General features: G+C 42.7%; 1 protein-coding gene across 1 annotated transcript in view; it reads left to right on the forward strand.

The window, feature by feature from the left end:
* Positions 1 to 15342, forward strand: part of ADAMTS12 (ADAM metallopeptidase with thrombospondin type 1 motif 12) — a 376425-nt gene extending 361083 nt beyond the window's left edge. Inside the window, exons 23-24 of the mRNA XM_061129264.1 lie at positions 515 to 674; positions 13433 to 15342. Coding sequence (XP_060985247.1) covers positions 515 to 674; positions 13433 to 13611 — 339 coding nt within the window. The 3' untranslated portion in view covers positions 13612 to 15342. The remainder of the gene's footprint in view (positions 1 to 514; positions 675 to 13432) is intronic.
* Positions 15343 to 18769: the final 3427 nt, after the last annotated feature.

Raw genomic sequence — 18769 nt, forward strand, 5'->3', positions numbered from 1 at the left:
ACCCAGATATGAAATTTTTTCTATGTTGCTTGCAGTTCACCCTCTGTCCACGTTCTTCAGAGAACCCAATAGTAAAGTAAGCCAAATTCAATTGCCAGTCTATAACCTAAACTCTTCCTAAATTCACTTCTCCAAATCATTCCTGCTTTTATTCTATGGCTCCTTCAAAAAGACTTGTGATAATTGAGGCTTCCCCTACTTGACTGTCCTTCTGGGTAGCACTAGTGGTAAAGTACCCGCCTCCCAGTGCAGGAAACTTAAGAGATGTGAGTTCAATCCTTGGGTTCCCCTGGAGGAGGGCATGGCAACCCACTCCTGTATTCTTGCCTAGAGAATCCCATGGACAGAGGAGCCTAGCAGGCTACAGTCCATGGAGTCACAGAGTTGGGCATGACTGAAGTGACTTAGCAGCACGACCTACTTGATCACCGTAGAGTTAGAGCACCTCTGCCGGAGTGCCCCCGGAAATCTTGGGGGAGAATTCTGACTCTCTCCATGTGCCCCTGTCTTCCAGTGCACCGTGTCCTGTGGAGGTGGCTTTCAGAAGAGGACTGTCCATTGCGTGGCCTCAGAGAACAATAAAACCGAAGGCCAGGACCGATGCCTGTGTGATCACAAACCCAGACCCCCAGAATTCCAGAAGTGCAACCAGCAGGCCTGCCAGAAGAACGCTGGTAGGTGAATGGCTTTGCTCAGGGGGGCATAGAGCTTTTCATAAGTAAATTGTCCTGCATGACTCGGTCTGTAGGCCATTTTAGTCCCTGTTACTGAGCTGGCTTCCCTGGGAGCCATTTGACTGATTTGGTGAAGTTGGACACTAGTTCCTTGAGGGACCATCTCATCCTTTTTCCTATCTCAGAGCACGTTCACACTGATTTCCCACACCGATGAGAATCACTTCTGTTTTTTCAAAGGTTTCTGAGATATGTTCTATCTAGCCTTTCTTAGGAACCCAGTCAAGTGCTAAATGGCCCTTTCTATCACCTAGCCCTGCTATCTTAGGTTCTGCAGAAACAGACTCCAAGGTGCACAGTTGTGTGCCAGGGATTCATTAAGGAAGTGCTCCCACGGAAGATGCTGAGGGAGAGGGAAACAAGACAGAAGAGGGAGAAAGCACAGCCAGCCTGCCATTTGAGACACAGTCCTGGCTTCAGCCTGGTCCCACGGGGATGCTCCAGGGGGAAGTTAAGTCTCAGAGCTGTCTGCTCTTGAGGCCAATGGGCTGAGAGTTGACACACCCACACTCTCGTACCATTGACCATCAGCTCCCAGGAAAAGTAGACTTGAAGGTATTTAAGGCTCTCTACCAGTAGTAGCCTTTTTTCAAATATTTTTAAGCATGAGATGTAGTCAAACCTGTGGTTTATAGATCTGTTCCATGCCTCCTTCCGAGCACTGAGGGCTGGCATTCAGCAGAGACTGTGGTCAGAGTAAATATATTGAGAAGAGTTTCCCTAAAGATTGTTTATCTGCAGATCGTGTATTTATTTAACAGATATTTGTTGGACGCTTGCTGTGTGCCAAACATAATATCAAATGAGGAAGATCACCAACCAGTGAGATACTGATCAGTTTACAATGTTAAGAGAGTACTTGGGAAGGTCATCAGACATAAACTGCGGGTGGGGGTAGAGGAAAGCGAAGGATGAGTAGAGAGGTCAGGCTGCAGTTTCCAAGAGCAGCTTTCAGGGTATGCAGTAAGCAGGAAGATGATGATGTCCTGGCATGTAAGTCTAAATACAGTACACAGTTCAAGGGGAGTTAGGAGGCAGTAGGACTAGAGAGGTAAGCTGGAGCTAGAGGATAAAGAGCCTCATGAAGCATACTGATGAGCTGCTTTATGCCTAGGGCAGATGGGAGCCCTTGACCTATTCCAGAGGAGTGAAGGTAAGAGAGTCATGCATTCTGCACTGTGGAAGGTGGAGAAGGGGACCAGGTCAGAGACGCAACTGTGCCTTAATCAGGAGATGTGTGGGGCAGGAACTGAGGCAACAGAAGTGCAGACAGACAGAAGTGAGTGGATTCAAGGGCTGCTTAAAAGAGAGACCTAACAGGACTTTGTGTGGTAAAAGAGGTGGAGAACACAGCCCATAGGTCCAACTGGGGTAGCTGAGTAGATGAGGCTACCATTCGCTGAAAGAGGAGGCCCAGGGTGGATTTGGGAACCAGGAAAGGTATTGTGTTCTGTGTGGGATATGTTTTCGGAGGAGTCTATGAATCCTTTAGGTAGGAGTGGCCTGTGATTGGTTTTTACACAGGTGCAGAAGTCAGGAGAGAGGTATGGGTTGGAAATCCTGAACAAAGTGCACTGAGAAAATGCTTCAGATCTAATGATCACATGCAGCTTCTCTCTGACCAGCATGCATTTGACAGTGGCTATCACTGGCCTTACTTGAAACTCCAAACAGAGCTACCAGGGGCTTGTTTTCAGAGGTTTTATTAAGTTTTAGCCTTCCAGACTCTTGGCTACTCAAAGTGTGGCCCCTGGACTAGCTGCCTTGGCATCACCTGGGAGCTTGTCAGAAATGCACGATCTCAGGCCTCACCCCAGACCTACTGAATCAGAATCTGCATTTAAGCAAGAATCCCAGGTGATTTGGATGTGCCTTAAAGTTTGAGAAGCACCCTGTTCTATTTTTTAATTTTATTGAAGTACGGTTGATTTACAATGTTGTGTTAATTTCTCCTGTACAATGAAGTGATTCCATTATATGTATTCTTGTTCATGTCCTTTCCCATTTTGGTTTATCACAGGATATTGAATATAGTTACCTGTGCTATACAGTAAGACCTTGTTGTCTATCCATTCTATGTATATAATAGTTTGCATCTGCTAATTCCAAAAGCCCAATCCATTCCTCTCCCACCCCCATGCGTGGTAACCACAAGTCTGTTCTCTATGCCTTTGAATCTGTTTCTGTTTCACAGACAGGTTCATTGGGGTCATATTTTAGAATCCACATACAGTGTAAGTGATAGCATGTGGTATTTGTCTTTCTCGTTCTGACTGACTTCACTTAGTATGATAATCTGTAGGTACCTCATTGTAGTTTTGTTTTGCATTTCTCTACTAATTAGCAGTGATGAGCCTCTTTTCATAAGAAGCACCCTGTTCTAGACCAAAGGATCAATTTGGAATTCTTTTCCTTTCATTTCATCACATTCTGTGGTACCACGTTTTTAAAACACTGAGGGCAGAGAATCTTTCTAAGTTATGTTGGTTTTTATATAATTGAGGCAGCAACATACTGTTGGTTGACCATGCCTAGGGTCTGTTGTTGTTTGTGGCTGTACCATGCAGCGTGCAGAATCTTAGTTCCCTGACCAGGGATTGAACCCATGCTCCCTGCAGTGGGAGCATGGAGTCTTAACCACTGAACAGCCAGGGAAGTCCCTATTGGTTATTTTAAATAAATTTACATTGCACTGCCCAGCAACACGAGAGTTAAAGACAATTTTCAACAATCAAAATTGGGTTAAATGTGTATCTGATAATTTTTACATTGAAATCTCACACTGAAGAGATGATGACTAACAGTTGGCTGGCAATGGATGTAAATAACAATGAATTCTACTCACCAACAGTTATCAGGACAACAAAAGGTGATTACAAGCTTCTTTTGAAGGCAGAGCCATTCTTACTCATATAGAAACAACAGGAAAGAGCAGCTGCATGAAATTCTTTGATTTTAAAAAAGCTACCCTAACCCCCGTGCCCTCTAAAATGCTTTGAAATAAGTCATCCAATGTCCAGATTCGTCTCAACTCGCCATCCACCACAGTAAACATGCCCCCAAACTCATCTTGGACTTCCCAGGTGGCGAGTGGTAAAGAATCCACCTGCGATGCAGGACACACAGGAAACGCGGGTTCAGTCGCTGGGTCAAGAAGTTCCCTGGGAGACAAAAATGGCAACCCACTCCAGTACTCTTGCCTGGGAAATCCCATGGACAGAGGAACCTGGTGGGCTACAGTGCATGGGGTCACGAAGAGTCAGACATGACCGAGTGACTGAGCTCATGCTTATCTTGTAAAATCAGGTATGAATTCATGTAAGGTTTGCCTTTTACTTCCTTTAGGTGCTATCTAAATTGTTAGTGACTTTAAATTAGAATGACCACTTTCATAGTGGGGACTATAGAATCCAAGTATCTCGGTTTAGAAAAATTTTTTAACGGTTCATTCAGAAATATTTACTGAGTATCATCTATACTCTAGACATTACATTCATAATGATTAAAAATCAAAAGCTAACCCTTTATGCACACCATTCTTGAGTTGTTGTTTTTTAATTTGGGGAATGAGGGGTACAGAAGTAAATAAAAATAATGAAAGTAATAGGGAATGACAGTACTTAAGTTGATACAAATAAACATTTGAGTCAGTAGACTTTAAACATTTTTTGTCCCAGTTTTGAGATATAATTGACATATAGCACTGTATAAGTTTAAGGTGTACAGCATAATTATTTAATTACATACAACAGGGAGTGATAATCATGAAAAGTTTATGAATGGACATCATCTCATAGATACAAAATTAAAGAAATAGAAAAAATTGTTTTCTTGTGATGAGAATGCTTAGGATTCCTCTTAACCACTTTCATATATAATGTACAGCATCACTAATTGTATTTATCCTGTTATATATTACATCCTTAGTACTTATGTTATAACCAGAAGTTTCTACCTTTTGATTGCCTTCATCCAATTCCCCCTCCACCACACCACCCACCTCTGTTGTTCACTTGCTAAGTTGTGTCCATCGGTTTGTGACCCCATGAACTGCAGTACTGCAGGCTTCCTCGTCCTTCACTATCTCCCAGAGTTTGCTCAAACTCATGTGTATTGAGATGGTGATGCTATCCAGCCATCTCATCCTGCCTTCGATCTGGTGAAAAGACACCACCTCTGGTAACCACAAATCTGACCTATTTCTCTATGAGTTAGTTTTTGAAGCATAACAAACAACACCGTTAGTTCCTGGTATACAACATAGTGATTTGATATTTCTATACAGTTCAAATTGATCATAATGATAAGTCTAGGTATGGTATGTCACCATACAAATATATTACATAGTTATTGACTGTATTCCCCACACTGTACATTCCATACCCATGACTCATTAATTTTGTGACTAGAAGTTTGTACCTCTTAATCTCCTCCACCTATTTCTTTTCCTCCCCTTACCTTACACTCTTCTGGCAACCACCTGTTTGTTCTCTGTATCTATTAGTCTGTTTTTGTTTTTTATTTTTGGAGATTCCACATATTAGTAAAATCTGTCTGATTTCATTTAGTGTTAATACCCTCTAGGTCCATCCATATTGTGGCAAATGGCAGGATTTCATTTCTTTTTCATGGCTGAGTATTATTTCATTGTATATATCTGAATGATATATACATCTTATCCATTTTTCTGTTGATGGGCATTTATGTCATTTCCATATGTTGGCTGTTGTTGCTGCAATGAACATAAGGGTACATATGTGTTTTCTAATTAGTGTTTTTGTTTTCTTTGGATAAATACCTAGGAGTGGAATTTTTGGGTTGTATGGTAGTTCTATTTTTAATTTTTTGAGGAATGTCCATATTGTTTTCCATAGTAGCTGCACCAACTTGCATTCCCACCAACAGGGCACAAGGACTCCCTTTTCTCCACATCCTGGCCAACATTTGTGATTTGTGATCTTCTTGATGCAAGACATTCTGGCCAGTGTGAAGTGGTATCTCATTGTGGTTTTGAGTTGCATTTCCCTGATGATTAGTAATGCTGAGCATCCTTTCCCATGCCTGTTGGCCAGCTGTATGTCTTTGGAAAAATTTCTGTTCAGATCCTCTGCCCATTCTTTAATCAGGTTGTATGCTTTTTGATGTTGATGTACGAGATCTTTGTATATTTTGGATAGTAACCCCTTATCAAATACACTGTTTGCAAATATCTTCTCCTATTCAGTTCAGTTCAGTTGCTCAGTTGTGTCTGACTCTTTGCAATCCCATGGCCTGCAGTATGCCAGGCTTCCCTGTCCATCACCAACTCCTGGAGCTTGCTCAAACTCATGTCCATCGAGTCGGTGATGCCATTCAACCATCCCATCCTCTGTCATCCCCTTCTCCTCCTGCCTTCAGTCTTTCCCAGTATCAGGATCTTGGGTATTCGGTAGGAGCCTTTATGTTTTGTTGATATTTTCCTTCACTACGCAAAAGATTTTTAGTTTGATATATCCCCATTTATTTTTGCTTTTGTTTCCCTTGCCTAAATAGACAGATCAAAAAAAAAAAAATTACTGAAACTGACATCAAAGCATGTACTGCTGTTTTCTTCAAAAAATTTTGTAGGTGTTTTCCTATGCTTAAGCCTTTAATCCATTTTGAATTTATTTTTGTGCATGGTGTGAGAGAACAGTCCAGTTTGATTTTTTTTGCATGTAGCTGTTTGTTTTCCCAGCATCATGTGTTGAGGAGGCTGTCAGTTCCCCATTGTATAGTCTTCACTGTTTTGTCATAGGTTATTCGCCCATATGAGAGTGGGTTCATTTCTGGGCTCTCTATTCTGTTCCATCAAGCAGTGTCTGTTTTTGTGTATGTACCATACTGTTTTGATTGCTATAGCTTTGTCATATAGTTGGAAATCAGGACATGTAATACCTCTAGCTTTGTTCTTCTTTCTAAAGATTGTTTTGGCTATTGCGGAATCTTTTGTGCTTCCATAAACATTTAAGAATTAATCTCTTCTAATTCTGTAAAAAATGCATTTGGTAATTTGATAGGGAGTGCATTGAATCTGTAGATTTTCTTGGGTAGTATCGTCATTTTAACAGAATTAATTCTTCCAATTCACGAACACAGGATATCTTTCCAGTTGTTTGTGTCATCTTCAGTTTCTTTCATCAGTGTCTGATAGTTTTCCAAGTACAGTTTTTAACTCCTTTAATTTATTCCTTGATAATTTACTCTTTTTGATGTCATTATAAATAGAATTGTTTCTTCTATTTCTCTTCCTGATAGTTCACTGTTAGTGTATAGAAATGCATCTGATTTCTGTATATTAATTTTGTATCCTGCAACTTTACTGAATTCAGTGATGACCTCTAGTAGTCTTTGTTGGCATCTTTTTAGGATTTTCTATGTATAGGATGTGTTTAACACATTATTGACCAGAGTCATATTAATACATCTGTTTTTCACCTGAATGTTACTGACTGGAGACATTTCAATGTTCACTTACATACCAATTCACTGGCCACAGGTATTAGTGTCTACCAAAGTCCCCTGGTCAATAATCTGTTAACGACCCTGCATTTTTACTCCTCTCCCCCATGTTTATTGTTTTTGACATCATATTTTATGTGTTTTTGTTTTGTGTATTCCTTAGCTACTTACTGTGGATATAGACGAACTTGCTGTTTTTGCCTTTTAATCTTTCTACATGATTGCTTTTTTGTATATTTGCCTTTATTGTGTATTTGTATTTACCATTTAATTTTTCCTTTTATAATTTTAATGTTTCTAATTGTGGCATTTTATTTTTCACTCATAGAAGTCCCTTTAGCATTTCTTGTAAAGCTAATTTGTGTGCTTAGTCACTCAGTCGTGTCCTACTCTGAGTAACCCCATGGACTGTAGTCCTTCAGGCTCCTCTGTCCACGGGATTCTCCAGGCAAGAATACTGGAGTGGGTTGCCATGCCCTTCTCTAGGGGATCTCCTCAACCCAGGGACTGAACCCAGGTCTCCCACATTGCAGGTGGGTTCTTTACTGTCTGAGTCACCAGAGAAGTTTAGTGGTGCTAAATTTTTTTAGCTTTTGTAAAACTTTCGATCTCTCCATCAGGTAGAATATTCTTGATTACAACCAAGAATTTCCTTTTTCATCACTTTAAATATATCATGCCCTTCTGGCCTGCAGAGTTTCTGCTGAAGAGTCAGCTGATAGCCTTATGGGAGTGCTCTTGTACTTGTTGCTTTTCCCTTGCTGCTTTTAATTTTCTCCATTTAATTTTTGCCATTTTAATTACATTGTGTCTCAATGTCATCTTTGAGCTGATCCTATTTTGGACTGTGTGATTCCTGGACCTGGATGTCTCGTTCCTTTTTCAGGTTAGGGCAGCTTTTAGTTATTACATCATCAGATATGTTCTCTGCCCATTTCCCTAATTTTCCTTCTGGGGTCCCTAAAGTGTGAATGTTAGTGTACTTAATATTGTATCACAGAGGTCTCTAAACTGTCCTCATTTTTTTTTTTTTAATTTTTGCTTTTCTGATCAACTTCAGTATTTCCACTACTGTCTTCCAGCTCGCTGATCTGTTCCTATCATCTCATCTACTGTTAGTTACTTTTAGTGTATTTTTTATTTCAGCTTTTCTATTCTTCAGCTGTTTGATTCTTTGTTAATCCTCTCACTGTATTCACCGATTCTTCTCTCAAGTTCTTTGAGCATATTTGTAATCATTACCTTAAACTATTTTTTGGATAGGTTGCCTGTCTTCAGTGCAGTTAGTTCTGGGATTTTATCTTATTCCTTCATTTGGCATATATTCCTCTATTGCCTCATTTTGCCTGATTTGCTGTTTTTATTTCTGTGTATCTGATAGGTTATGTTTTCTGACCTTGGAGAAGCAGACTTTTGTAGGAGAAATCCATGTGTTCCAGCAGCATAGTCTGCTCTCATCACAAAAACTTTGTGCTCTAAAGGTGTCCCCACGTGGGCTGCATGGGTCCTTCTGTTGTGATGGGCTGACCACTGTGGGTGGTCTGGTAGGTGTGGCTGGCTTCCTGTAGATTGCTGCCAGGCTCTGCCTTGGTGGGGCCAGGACATGAGATGGCTGATTACAAGCCTACCTGTAGGTGGAGGTGGTTCCCGACATGACTGGCTGTGGGGTCAATGGTGTCCCAAAGCTGCTGTTGGCCTGCTGGTGTGTGACCTGTGACTTGGAGTTGATGTCAGCCTGCAGATTGGTAGAGCCCGGTTCGGGGTCTCTTGTTACAGGGTCCTGAAGGTCCTAGAGCTGGTGTTGACCCACTGGTAGGTAGGGCCATATCCTGGGGCTGCTGGATGAAGGGTCCAAGGTGTCTCAGAGCAGATGTTTGCCTGCCAAATGGACAAGGGCCAGGATTTACTGACATGGCAAGCTGCAGGGTGAACCCTGGTGGGTGAAACCTGGTCCTGGGACTTCTGGCCTCAGGGCTCTGGGGGTCCTAGAGTTGATGTGTCAACCTGCTGGTGGGTGGGGACTGGGCCCTGGGGGTCCTGAAGCTAGTTCTAGCACATTGGTGTGAAAGGCTGGGCCCTAGGCCCTCCAGTGGGCAGGGCCAAGTCAAGGCAGCACAGAGGGTCTTAAAGCAGCAGGGCTGCTGGTGACTGAGGCCGTGTCTCCACCTGGTAGTTGCCTGACCTGGGGCATCCTGGTACAGACAGACTGCCTTCAGATTACTGCTTCTGCCTTGGTCCTGGAGCACGTGAAATTTTGTGTGTGCCCTTTAAGTCAAAGTGTTAGTTGCTCAGTCATGTCCAACTCTTTGTGACTCCATTGCCTGTAGGCCACAGGCTGCTCTGTCCATGGGATTCTCCAGGCAAGAATTCTGGAATAGTAACAATTCCCTTCTCTGGGGGATCTCCATGACCCAGGGATCGAACCTGGGTCTCTTGCTTCACAAGCAAATTGTTACCATCTGAGCCAGCAGGGAAGCCCTTTAAGAATGGGGTCTTTATTTCCAATAGCCCTTTGGCTCTCCTAAATTTCAGCCCTATCAGCCTTAAGGCAGATGTTCTGGGGACTCATATTATCCATGCAGGACTACTGACCTGGAATGCCTGATGTGGGGGTCAGGCCCCCTGCTCACAGAGAACCTCTGTTATTATTATTTTCATTTGTGGTCCACCTGCCCAGAGTTATGGGTCTTAACTGTACTACATCTCCATCCTGCCTACCTGTCTCTTGTGGTTTCTTCTTTATATCTCTAGTTGTAGATCTTTTCTGCTAGTCTTTCTTATCAGTAGTTACTCTGTACACAGTTGTAATTTTAGTATGCCTGTGGGAAGAGGTGGGCTCAGGGTCTTCCTGCTCCATCTTGGCTACTCCTCAGCAGACTTCCTACTGAAAGATATTCTTCCAGATGAACAGAATTTCAATTCATTCATTTGTTCAGTAAATATTGCTGATCACAAGATACATTTCAGGAAAAACCTAAAAACTGAGGATATAGACGTGAGTATGCCACAGTCCCTAGCCTCAAGGAACCCAAAGTCTTACAGAATCTGTATTTGCCAACAACATGGAAATTACTTTTTACCTTTTGTGGACAAAATATTATCCCTTCAACTTAGACATAGCTAACAGCAAGGGAACAAGCTTATAACTGTCCCTTTAAGTTTCCAAGTGTGACTTCTATTGAACAAACATAGGCAAATTGGGATGTCCTCTCTAAGTTGCCCCTAATTATAAGTATTGTGTGTGCTTCGGCTGGGATCCAGTTGGCTGATGAACATAGCCAGCCTTCATTGTTTTACAATAATAAGGAGAACTGGTGCAATTAAGCCCTGCCATGTTGTTGGGCTCACAGTCATTGTCTAAATGAGCTGCTAAACATAGGCCTGGAATACAGGCTCCCAATATAGGTCACTGCCTTCCTCTACTCGTCCTTCCAGTTCCCCACTTTCAAACAGGAAAACTCGGGACCTACATGTTCCCAGGGCTCTGAGGACCATTGAAAAGCAGGGCTCGTGATCCTGTGGTTCCCAAGATCAGGCAAGGACACCAGGCTTGGTTGGGCCTCTTTTATTCCTGGAGGTGTGGACCTGACAAGTGGGAGCCCTGGGTTAAACAAATGATGTTCTGGTGAGGGAAGATCTGTCCATGTGGGCCCCTCCTCCCCATCACCAGCACAAGAGATCCGTTCTCTTGGAGGCAAAGCTCTAGAGGCACTAAGGCAACATTCGGATTCCAGCATCACCATCTACTTTCCAGCTGTGTGATGCTGGGCCAGTTAGTAAGCCTTTCTGGAACTTCAGTTTTAAAAGGAGAAAAATAGATGTACCTGTAAGTAAATTTCTGTGAGGATCAAATGAAATAGTATATATCAAGCACATTGCCTAGTATGTGGTTAGTGCTTCATAAATTGTTATATCCATCATTGTTATGGGGGAGGAGGTGCATTACTTTCCTAGGGCTCTTGCAACTTATCAGAAGCTTAAAACAACAGAAATTTATTCTCACAGTTCTGGAGGCAAGGAGTTAAAAAACCAAGATTCTTGGTAGGATCATGCTCTCTTGTCTTAGCTTCTGGTGGTCATCAGCTTTCCCTGGCTTGTAGCTGCATAACTCCAGTCTCTGCCTCCATCTTCACATGGCCATCTTCCTCTGTGTGTCTGTGTCATCACATGACTTTCTCTTTACCACATGTGTCTATCTCTTCTCTCTCTGGATAAGGACACAGTCATGTTGATTAAGAGCCCACTGTACTCCAGTGTGCCTGCATCTTGATTTACATCATAATTACATCTGCAAAGAAATATTTCCAAATAAACTCACATCCACAGGTACCAATGGTTAAGACTTCAACTTTGAAGGAACATTTAAGCTTTGGAGGACTCAATTCAACCCAGAACAAGTTAAAGACTTTGAGGTACTCTAAGAAACTTTTCTGTTGGGTTGGCAAAAAAAGTTCATTGGGGTTTTTCCATCAGATGTTTTAGAAAAACCCAAACAAGCTTTTTGGCCAACCTAATAGAATGGTAGGCACCCTAGAGAGAGGTCACACTTCAGCCTTTAGTAGAAAAGGCTCACATACCATTTACAGAACAGTTTAAGATAGAACATAGTGCCATGTTTGAGCAAATGTTACAACAATAATACAGGTTTGGAGATTGGGACAGAAGGGATCCATGTGGTCCAACATGGCCAAAAGAAGCTTTCTGGAGAGGAGGAATGGAAGCTAAGCTTTCAGACTTCCACTGTCTTCTCTTGTAGTACCACCAGAGCACTCACAGATTCATGGCAAGGAGACTGTGGGACAAAGAGTTACCCCAGATGCACCTTCTCCATCCACCATCCACACGGGCCTTAGGAGAGACTTAGAAATCAGAGCAACCCTATGATGCCCAGGCATCTATGCTGGGCCCTGTTCCAAAGCCAGAAGCCTAGGAACGAAGCCCTGCCTCATTCTAAAGAGCAACCCACTCCAGTATTCTTGTCCGGAGAATCCCATGGACAGAGGAGCCTGGCGGGCTACAGTCCACAGGGTCACAAAGAGTCAGACATGGCTGAAGTGAGCACACACGCATGCATGCATCTTGAGAACATGAACTTACTGTGTTGTATTCATTCGGCTATATAAACAAGTAAAGTTTTTTTTTCCATCATTGCAGTCCTTTGGGCAGATTGCCTGTGATATGCATTGCATTCTGATAGGCCCCATGGAGAACATCTGCTGCTCCTGCAGGAACGTGGGAGATGAAGAGCTCAGATTCCTATTCCACAGTAGGAACACTTGGCAGAAATATGTACTCTTTCTGAAATATCAGATCATGTACAGAAGTTTCCTGTGGGATTAGGGGACACTGACTTTTATAATAGTTTTAAGAAGAGGCCTGAAGAAGAAAAGCAGCGGCAATGAAAAGGTTGTGGGTTCTAGGAGCATTCTAGGTTACCTACTCTCAAGTGCACTTAACACTTGCAAACCACATGGAATTCTGACAGTTAATAGAAGATATCTCTATATGAAGAAGAAAAAAGGGCACAGTCAAGGAACGATGAGTTCTGAGCAGGTGAAAAGCATTTTTTGCCTTTATGACCTGAAGGTGAAAAATGCAGAGAGAGGTGAAACACTGTCACAGATTTGGGTAAAGAGGAATATTACCTCAATTTCTGCTTTTACTGACAATTCTATTTACAAAGGACAGCAGCCTGTTTGGGGTAAAAAGCTTTACTGTAGGACTCTTCAAATCTGTAATGGAGAAAGAAAATCAGGTAGAGCTCTGAGAGGCACAGAAGCAAAGTTTAAAACAAATTTCATTTTATAAAAGAAAAATCTGTTACCGGGCTCTTATTGAATTTCTTCCAGACAAAGGCCACTGCAGTCTGAGTATCTACCACCCACAGAATATGCGAGGATGGTTCCTGAGAAATCTAGTCCAATCATGTATGAGGAAAGGACTGTCAAGATATTAGGCTGGTACAAAGGTTTTGGACTGTGAATTTTAAATTATTATAACTAGGCTCAAACACATTGTTATTAGTTAAATTAGGAACTGTTATAATCAACACATTACTACACAGGAGTGACCGTCAGTGGATGTCAACTATTATGAATTGCTATGGCTCCTTTCTCAGTAGACATATAAAATCTTCCATTAATAGAAGTTGTGCTCTTTCACTTAACAAAAAGATCATCTTTTTTTTTTTTTTCCTCATCTTTTGTCTCCTCCCACAGATCTCCTTTGCACCAAGGACAACTTATCAGCCAGTTTCTGCCAGACGCTGAAAACCATGAAGAAATGTTCCGTGCCCACCGTGAGGGCTCAGTGCTGCCTCTCGTGTTCCCAGACACACATGGCCCACACCCAAAGGCCAAGGAAGCGACAGCCACTCAAGATCCCCAAAGCACCCTGAGTGCAGGAGGAAGCCACCCCCCACCATAGACTGCAGCAGCCTGCTGACCAGGACATGTTCTAGCCCAGGGACCACTTCCTCACTGTGTTACTCTGTGTGTTTCAGGTTCAACTTTGACTCATAACAAAAATTACACTGTGTCCCTTTAGCCACACAGTGTCCCTCAGGACTCATGGCACTGTTGTGCTCACTGCTCCCTGATAGGCAGGTGAGGTGTCCAGGAGAACTGGGCTTCTCAGGGGGTCATCTCCTGGGAAAGGTACCCAGTTGGACAAGTCTATGAAATGATGTCTTTTGTTTCTCCCTTAAAGATAAAAACAGAGAGAGACCATATTTTCCCCAGACTACCTCAAGAGTATCAGGAAACAGAGCCTCACTTATCCAGGGAAGACATACACTTGTTAATTTACTTTGATGAAATCACTCCCTTTTTTCTTTTTTTTTTCTAAATCTTCCTACTTGGGGTAGCTGCTGTTTCAGATGTCATGGGGGAACTTTCAGGAACATTCTTGTAATTCATCCAGGCAGGGGACCGCTTTCTCTACCCAATATTTAACTGAGGCAGGAAGAAAAAGTCCTGGCTACAGACTCAGTCTGTCCCTAATCCCTGTAGGCTCTACATCTGAGCTGTGTAGACTCCCATGCCTTCCTAGGGACACTAGAAGAAGAGGAAATGGGCAGGAACTGTAGCTTTAGTAAACCTAAGGGACTTAGGTTATACAGAAGACATTTCTGACTTAGGATAATTTCTATGAAAACTCTTAAAAAACCAATGATCAGAAATCAGTTTCTTGTATCAGGAAGAGAATGTGGGCTTCTATTCTCCCCACTTCCCTGGCACATACCCATTGCTTCGTAGAAGAGCATGTGAGTCTTCCTGTGTGACTGTCCCTTCCCTGGCACATCCCTGCCTGGGTCTTCAATTCAGGGCGAACATCTTTCCACCGCTGGAGCTTTACACATCACAAGTGGTACAGCCAGGTCTGCGTCTACAACCCGCCCACCTACCCTCAGGTTGGGAAATGGAGCTCTAGATGAAAATATTTCTAAGACCTAGGTAAATTGTATCAAGTATAGAAAAACTTTGTATAAACTAATAGTCTCAAGAAAAAAAACTTTTCAAAAAGGAGGTAAAGCTGACCTACTCTCTAGCACACCCAGTAGTTACTTTTGAGAATCTGTTTCCTTGAAGGGAACAGGTGAGTCAGGGAGTCCAAAAAAGTTAAGAAGGCTGAATCTTTAATGTTCCATCACCCAGCAGGAGTCAAAGTAGGTTATGGTCTCAAGATGAAGGTGAATTTTCTGGTTTGTAAGAGGTGTTTATATGAACTGAACCTGGAAAATCAGGGGAGGGTGAGAGGAGTAGAGCCCCCAGGGAAAGAAGCCTTCAGAACCAGCTCTTGAAGGGGGGGAAGGCAGAAGAGTCATCTTCATGTCATGGACCACCTGTCTTCAGACTCACACACAAGTACCATTAACATTCACCATGGAGCACAGTGTCCCATCTTTCCCTTGAGTTATCTCTCCGTTCAGCAGAATGGTGCTATTGAAACATGGTGCTAATATCCAGATGGTGGCAGAACGAATATAAACATGTAGATAGATGTACAAGTGGGCAAATCCATATGCGTCTTCTGTTAAATGTGTAATGGTGTTGCTGGCCAATGCCAGTTCTATTGCTTGGATACCAGAAGCTGAAAATTTTTATATTATGTGCTTTTTTTTTTTCAAGCCATTACTGTGTATTATTCTGATAATTGCCTGTGGAAAATAAAACACTGGTGTTGGGATAGAATTTGAGATAGGACCAGACACAGTAGCAAAGGAAAAATGTTTACCAAAACCAGGGAATTTATTTCTGTATGATTAGGTTCTTATATTCTGTCCTTAAATCTAAACATTGCTGGCCGATGACAGTCTCTGGTGAAATCAGTTTTAGAGAGAAGATGCTTAAATCATCAGTGACAGGAGAAGAAGAGAACCTGATTTTTTTTCTAATGAGGCAATTTGCAAAAACTGTCCCTGAAGTGTAGTATAGGCTTTCAAGGGGATTAATTTAGCAAATTGGATGGACTTAACTTAACCTGGTACTCTGCTGTCCCAGGGCTTCTCCGGTGGCACAGATGGTCAAGAGTCGCCTGCAATGCAGGAGAAATGGGTTCGATCCCTGATTTAGGAAGATCCCCTGGAGAAGGGAATGGCAACTCACTCCAGTATTCTTGCCTGGAGAATTCCATGGACAGAGGAGCCTGGCTGGGGTTGCAAGGAGTCGGACAAGAGTTGGACAGAGTTGGACAAGACTGAATGACAGATGACAGAGAATGAGATGGTTGGATGGTATCACCAAATCAGTGGACATGAGTTTAAGCAAACTCCGGGAGATGGTGATGGACAGGGAAGCCTGACATGCTGCAGTCCATGGGGTCACAAAGAGTCGGACAGACTTAGCAACTGAACAACAACAACTGCTATCCCAGGATCATGCATGTCATCAGAGCCCTGGATATGACTAGTTTTACAAAACTCAGGAACAAACCCAGATTCCCGTGACCTCAGCAAACTAGGCCAGATTTCCCAATATGCAAAATTTTATTTATGACCCATGAGGAAAAGATGGTAGAAATGTAGAGAGGGTCTGGCCAGGTGCCCTATTCTAGGCCTTTCTCTTGTTTCTCAAAGGCAGAATATTGGCCTCTAATCCTACATCATGAACATTCACTTCCTGTATTGAGGCTGTGAGGTAAGACAGTTGTATAGCATCTGTCATTCTGGGTCGCAAGATAGTACTTGCTACTGGAGTCATCTGACATGGTTGTTCCCTTGACAGTCACTCAACTCTGGGTCATCAGGGTTTTGAAAGGTCCCCATGCTAGCAATAAGAGAGGGACCTCAGATTAACAGGAAGACATGAAAGACAAGAACCTAGATGACATCTCACCATTCTTTTGGTGCTCACAGGGGCCAACGTGAAGTAGCGATGTTGCTTTATTTCCTCCGTGGCCTCCTTTCCTCCCACCTTGAACAAGCAAGTGAGAAGTGTAGCAAAAGACAATGGCTATGCGTCTACCATGAACCAGAGAGGCCACCACAGGGCCTGGTGCTTCAATACATAAAGGTTCTCAAGCCCAATCTGGTTTATGTCACCTCTCCCAGTGGTAGACTTAACTCTTCTCTGAAAAGGTATGGGTTCATTTAGTTCTTGAACATCCAAACATAATTCAAACCACCATGAGGAAACAACATTTCAAGAGACTAAAGAGTGAATACCTTTGTAAAAACGAAATCAATTTATGATACAAGCAGCTACCCCTTTGTATGAGTGACTCATTTTAATGTTGGGACTTCTTAAACAAGAGTGTATCTCTGTCCAAATCTCCTGATCCATCTCTACATAGTGGAGCCATCCCAGTGTGAAGCTTTCAGATATTGAGTATTGTTGATAACGTTCATCATGTTTTTGGAACATGATTTGAAGGATTTATATTGTTTCAGGTCATAATTTCCCAATCAATTGGTTAAAATCCCCGAAACTGTAAAAGCTACACATTGCTTCACCAGAGATTACAAGTCATAGCACTTCTGACTTTAGGATGCAGCCCTAGGCCAATGAAATCAGTGCACAGCAATTTACTTTCGAGAGAGAGGCCTCATGATATGAACTATCTGGTGCTACAACTTAACCAACATATTTGATGCTATTTTTTTTGTATTGCTTGTTCAAATATTGTTAGTATTATTTTAAGTTATGTCATTAAAAAATATGGTTGGGAAAGCACAATTCTGCCTGTCACTGCCCTCCAAAGTGGTTGCATGTGGTCCGTGGCCTCATCCATTGTCCTCTCTGCATCTCTGTCCTGCTTTCCCAGGCCTAGACTCCTTAAGGGGTACCTCAGTGGGTACCACAGTATTTAAAACCAGAATGATAACTGTAGCCTGCCATTGTGTGGCATCAATAAATGGCCAGACTCACTGGTGTTTCCATGTGATTCATTTACCCCTGCTATGAGACTCCCACTAGCCACCAGGGCAACTCTGGAATTTAGCAACCTGGAAGAGGATCTGTCAATTCCTCCCTCCCTCACTCCCTGCAGACTCCCTCTTCCTCCACCCTTAAATCCGTATGTCACAATATGAGTCACGTCCCAGGTGAAGTAGAACTTGGGTCTCTTCTCACGAATGATTGTGCAGTAACCAACACAACCCACCATACGACCATCTGAAGTGATACTTGAAATCTGCCACAATCCCAGATCCAGCATATTGGGAATTGCAGCTCACTGCATAACCTAGTCCCTCAATCTATCCAAAATTCAGACATAATGGAGACTTCCCTGGTGGTCCAGTGGTTAAGAGTCTGCCTGCCAATGCAGGGGACACAGGTTCAATCTCTAAAAGACCCCATGTGCCTTGGAGCACCTAAGCCTGGGCGCCACAACTACTGAGCCCACGTGCACAATTATACACTGAAACCCAAGCTTTCTAGAGCCCATGCTCTGCAACAAGAGAGCCCACCACAGTGGGAAGCCTGTGCACTGTAACTAGAGAGAAGCCTCCACTTGCCACAACTAGAGAAAGTCTACATAGCAATGAAGACCCAGTACAGGCAAAAATAAATAAAATTTAGAAAAAAACAACAATGAATTGTAGACATGCCTTCTCTTAATGCTTAAGAGAAAGTAATAATAAAGATGAAGAGGAATTCGCTTTAGAAATCCAACATATTTTTTCCAAAGGTGGTGCACAGCATGGTAAGTAATACCAGCAACTGTATCGAGTTGGCCCAAAAGTTCATTCGGGTTGTCCTGTAAGACAGAAAAACCCAAACAAACTTTGGGGCCAACCCAAAAGAATCTGGACTTATGGACATGGAATCCACTCACATGGAATGAGTAAGATCATTGAGGCAGGGAAGAGTGAGGCATCCACAGGTGACCCCTACAATGTTTGTAGGCATGCATAGGGGTGGTAGGAAGCTGATTTGGGTCAAGAAATCAGAGGGCCGTGAACACCTCCCTGTTTGTACCTTGAAAACTCTCCTATGACCACTAGGTAACTCTTATCCTACAAGGCTCAGCTCAAAGGCTTTTCCCTATGAGGCCAACGCTAACCCTGCCACAAAGACAGAGGCACTTCTCTGCTTCTTCTTCACCGCGTCCAT

This window comes from Dama dama, chromosome 25 (assembly GCF_033118175.1).
Source record: "Dama dama isolate Ldn47 chromosome 25, ASM3311817v1, whole genome shotgun sequence".
NCBI lineage: Eukaryota > Metazoa > Chordata > Mammalia > Artiodactyla > Cervidae > Dama > Dama dama.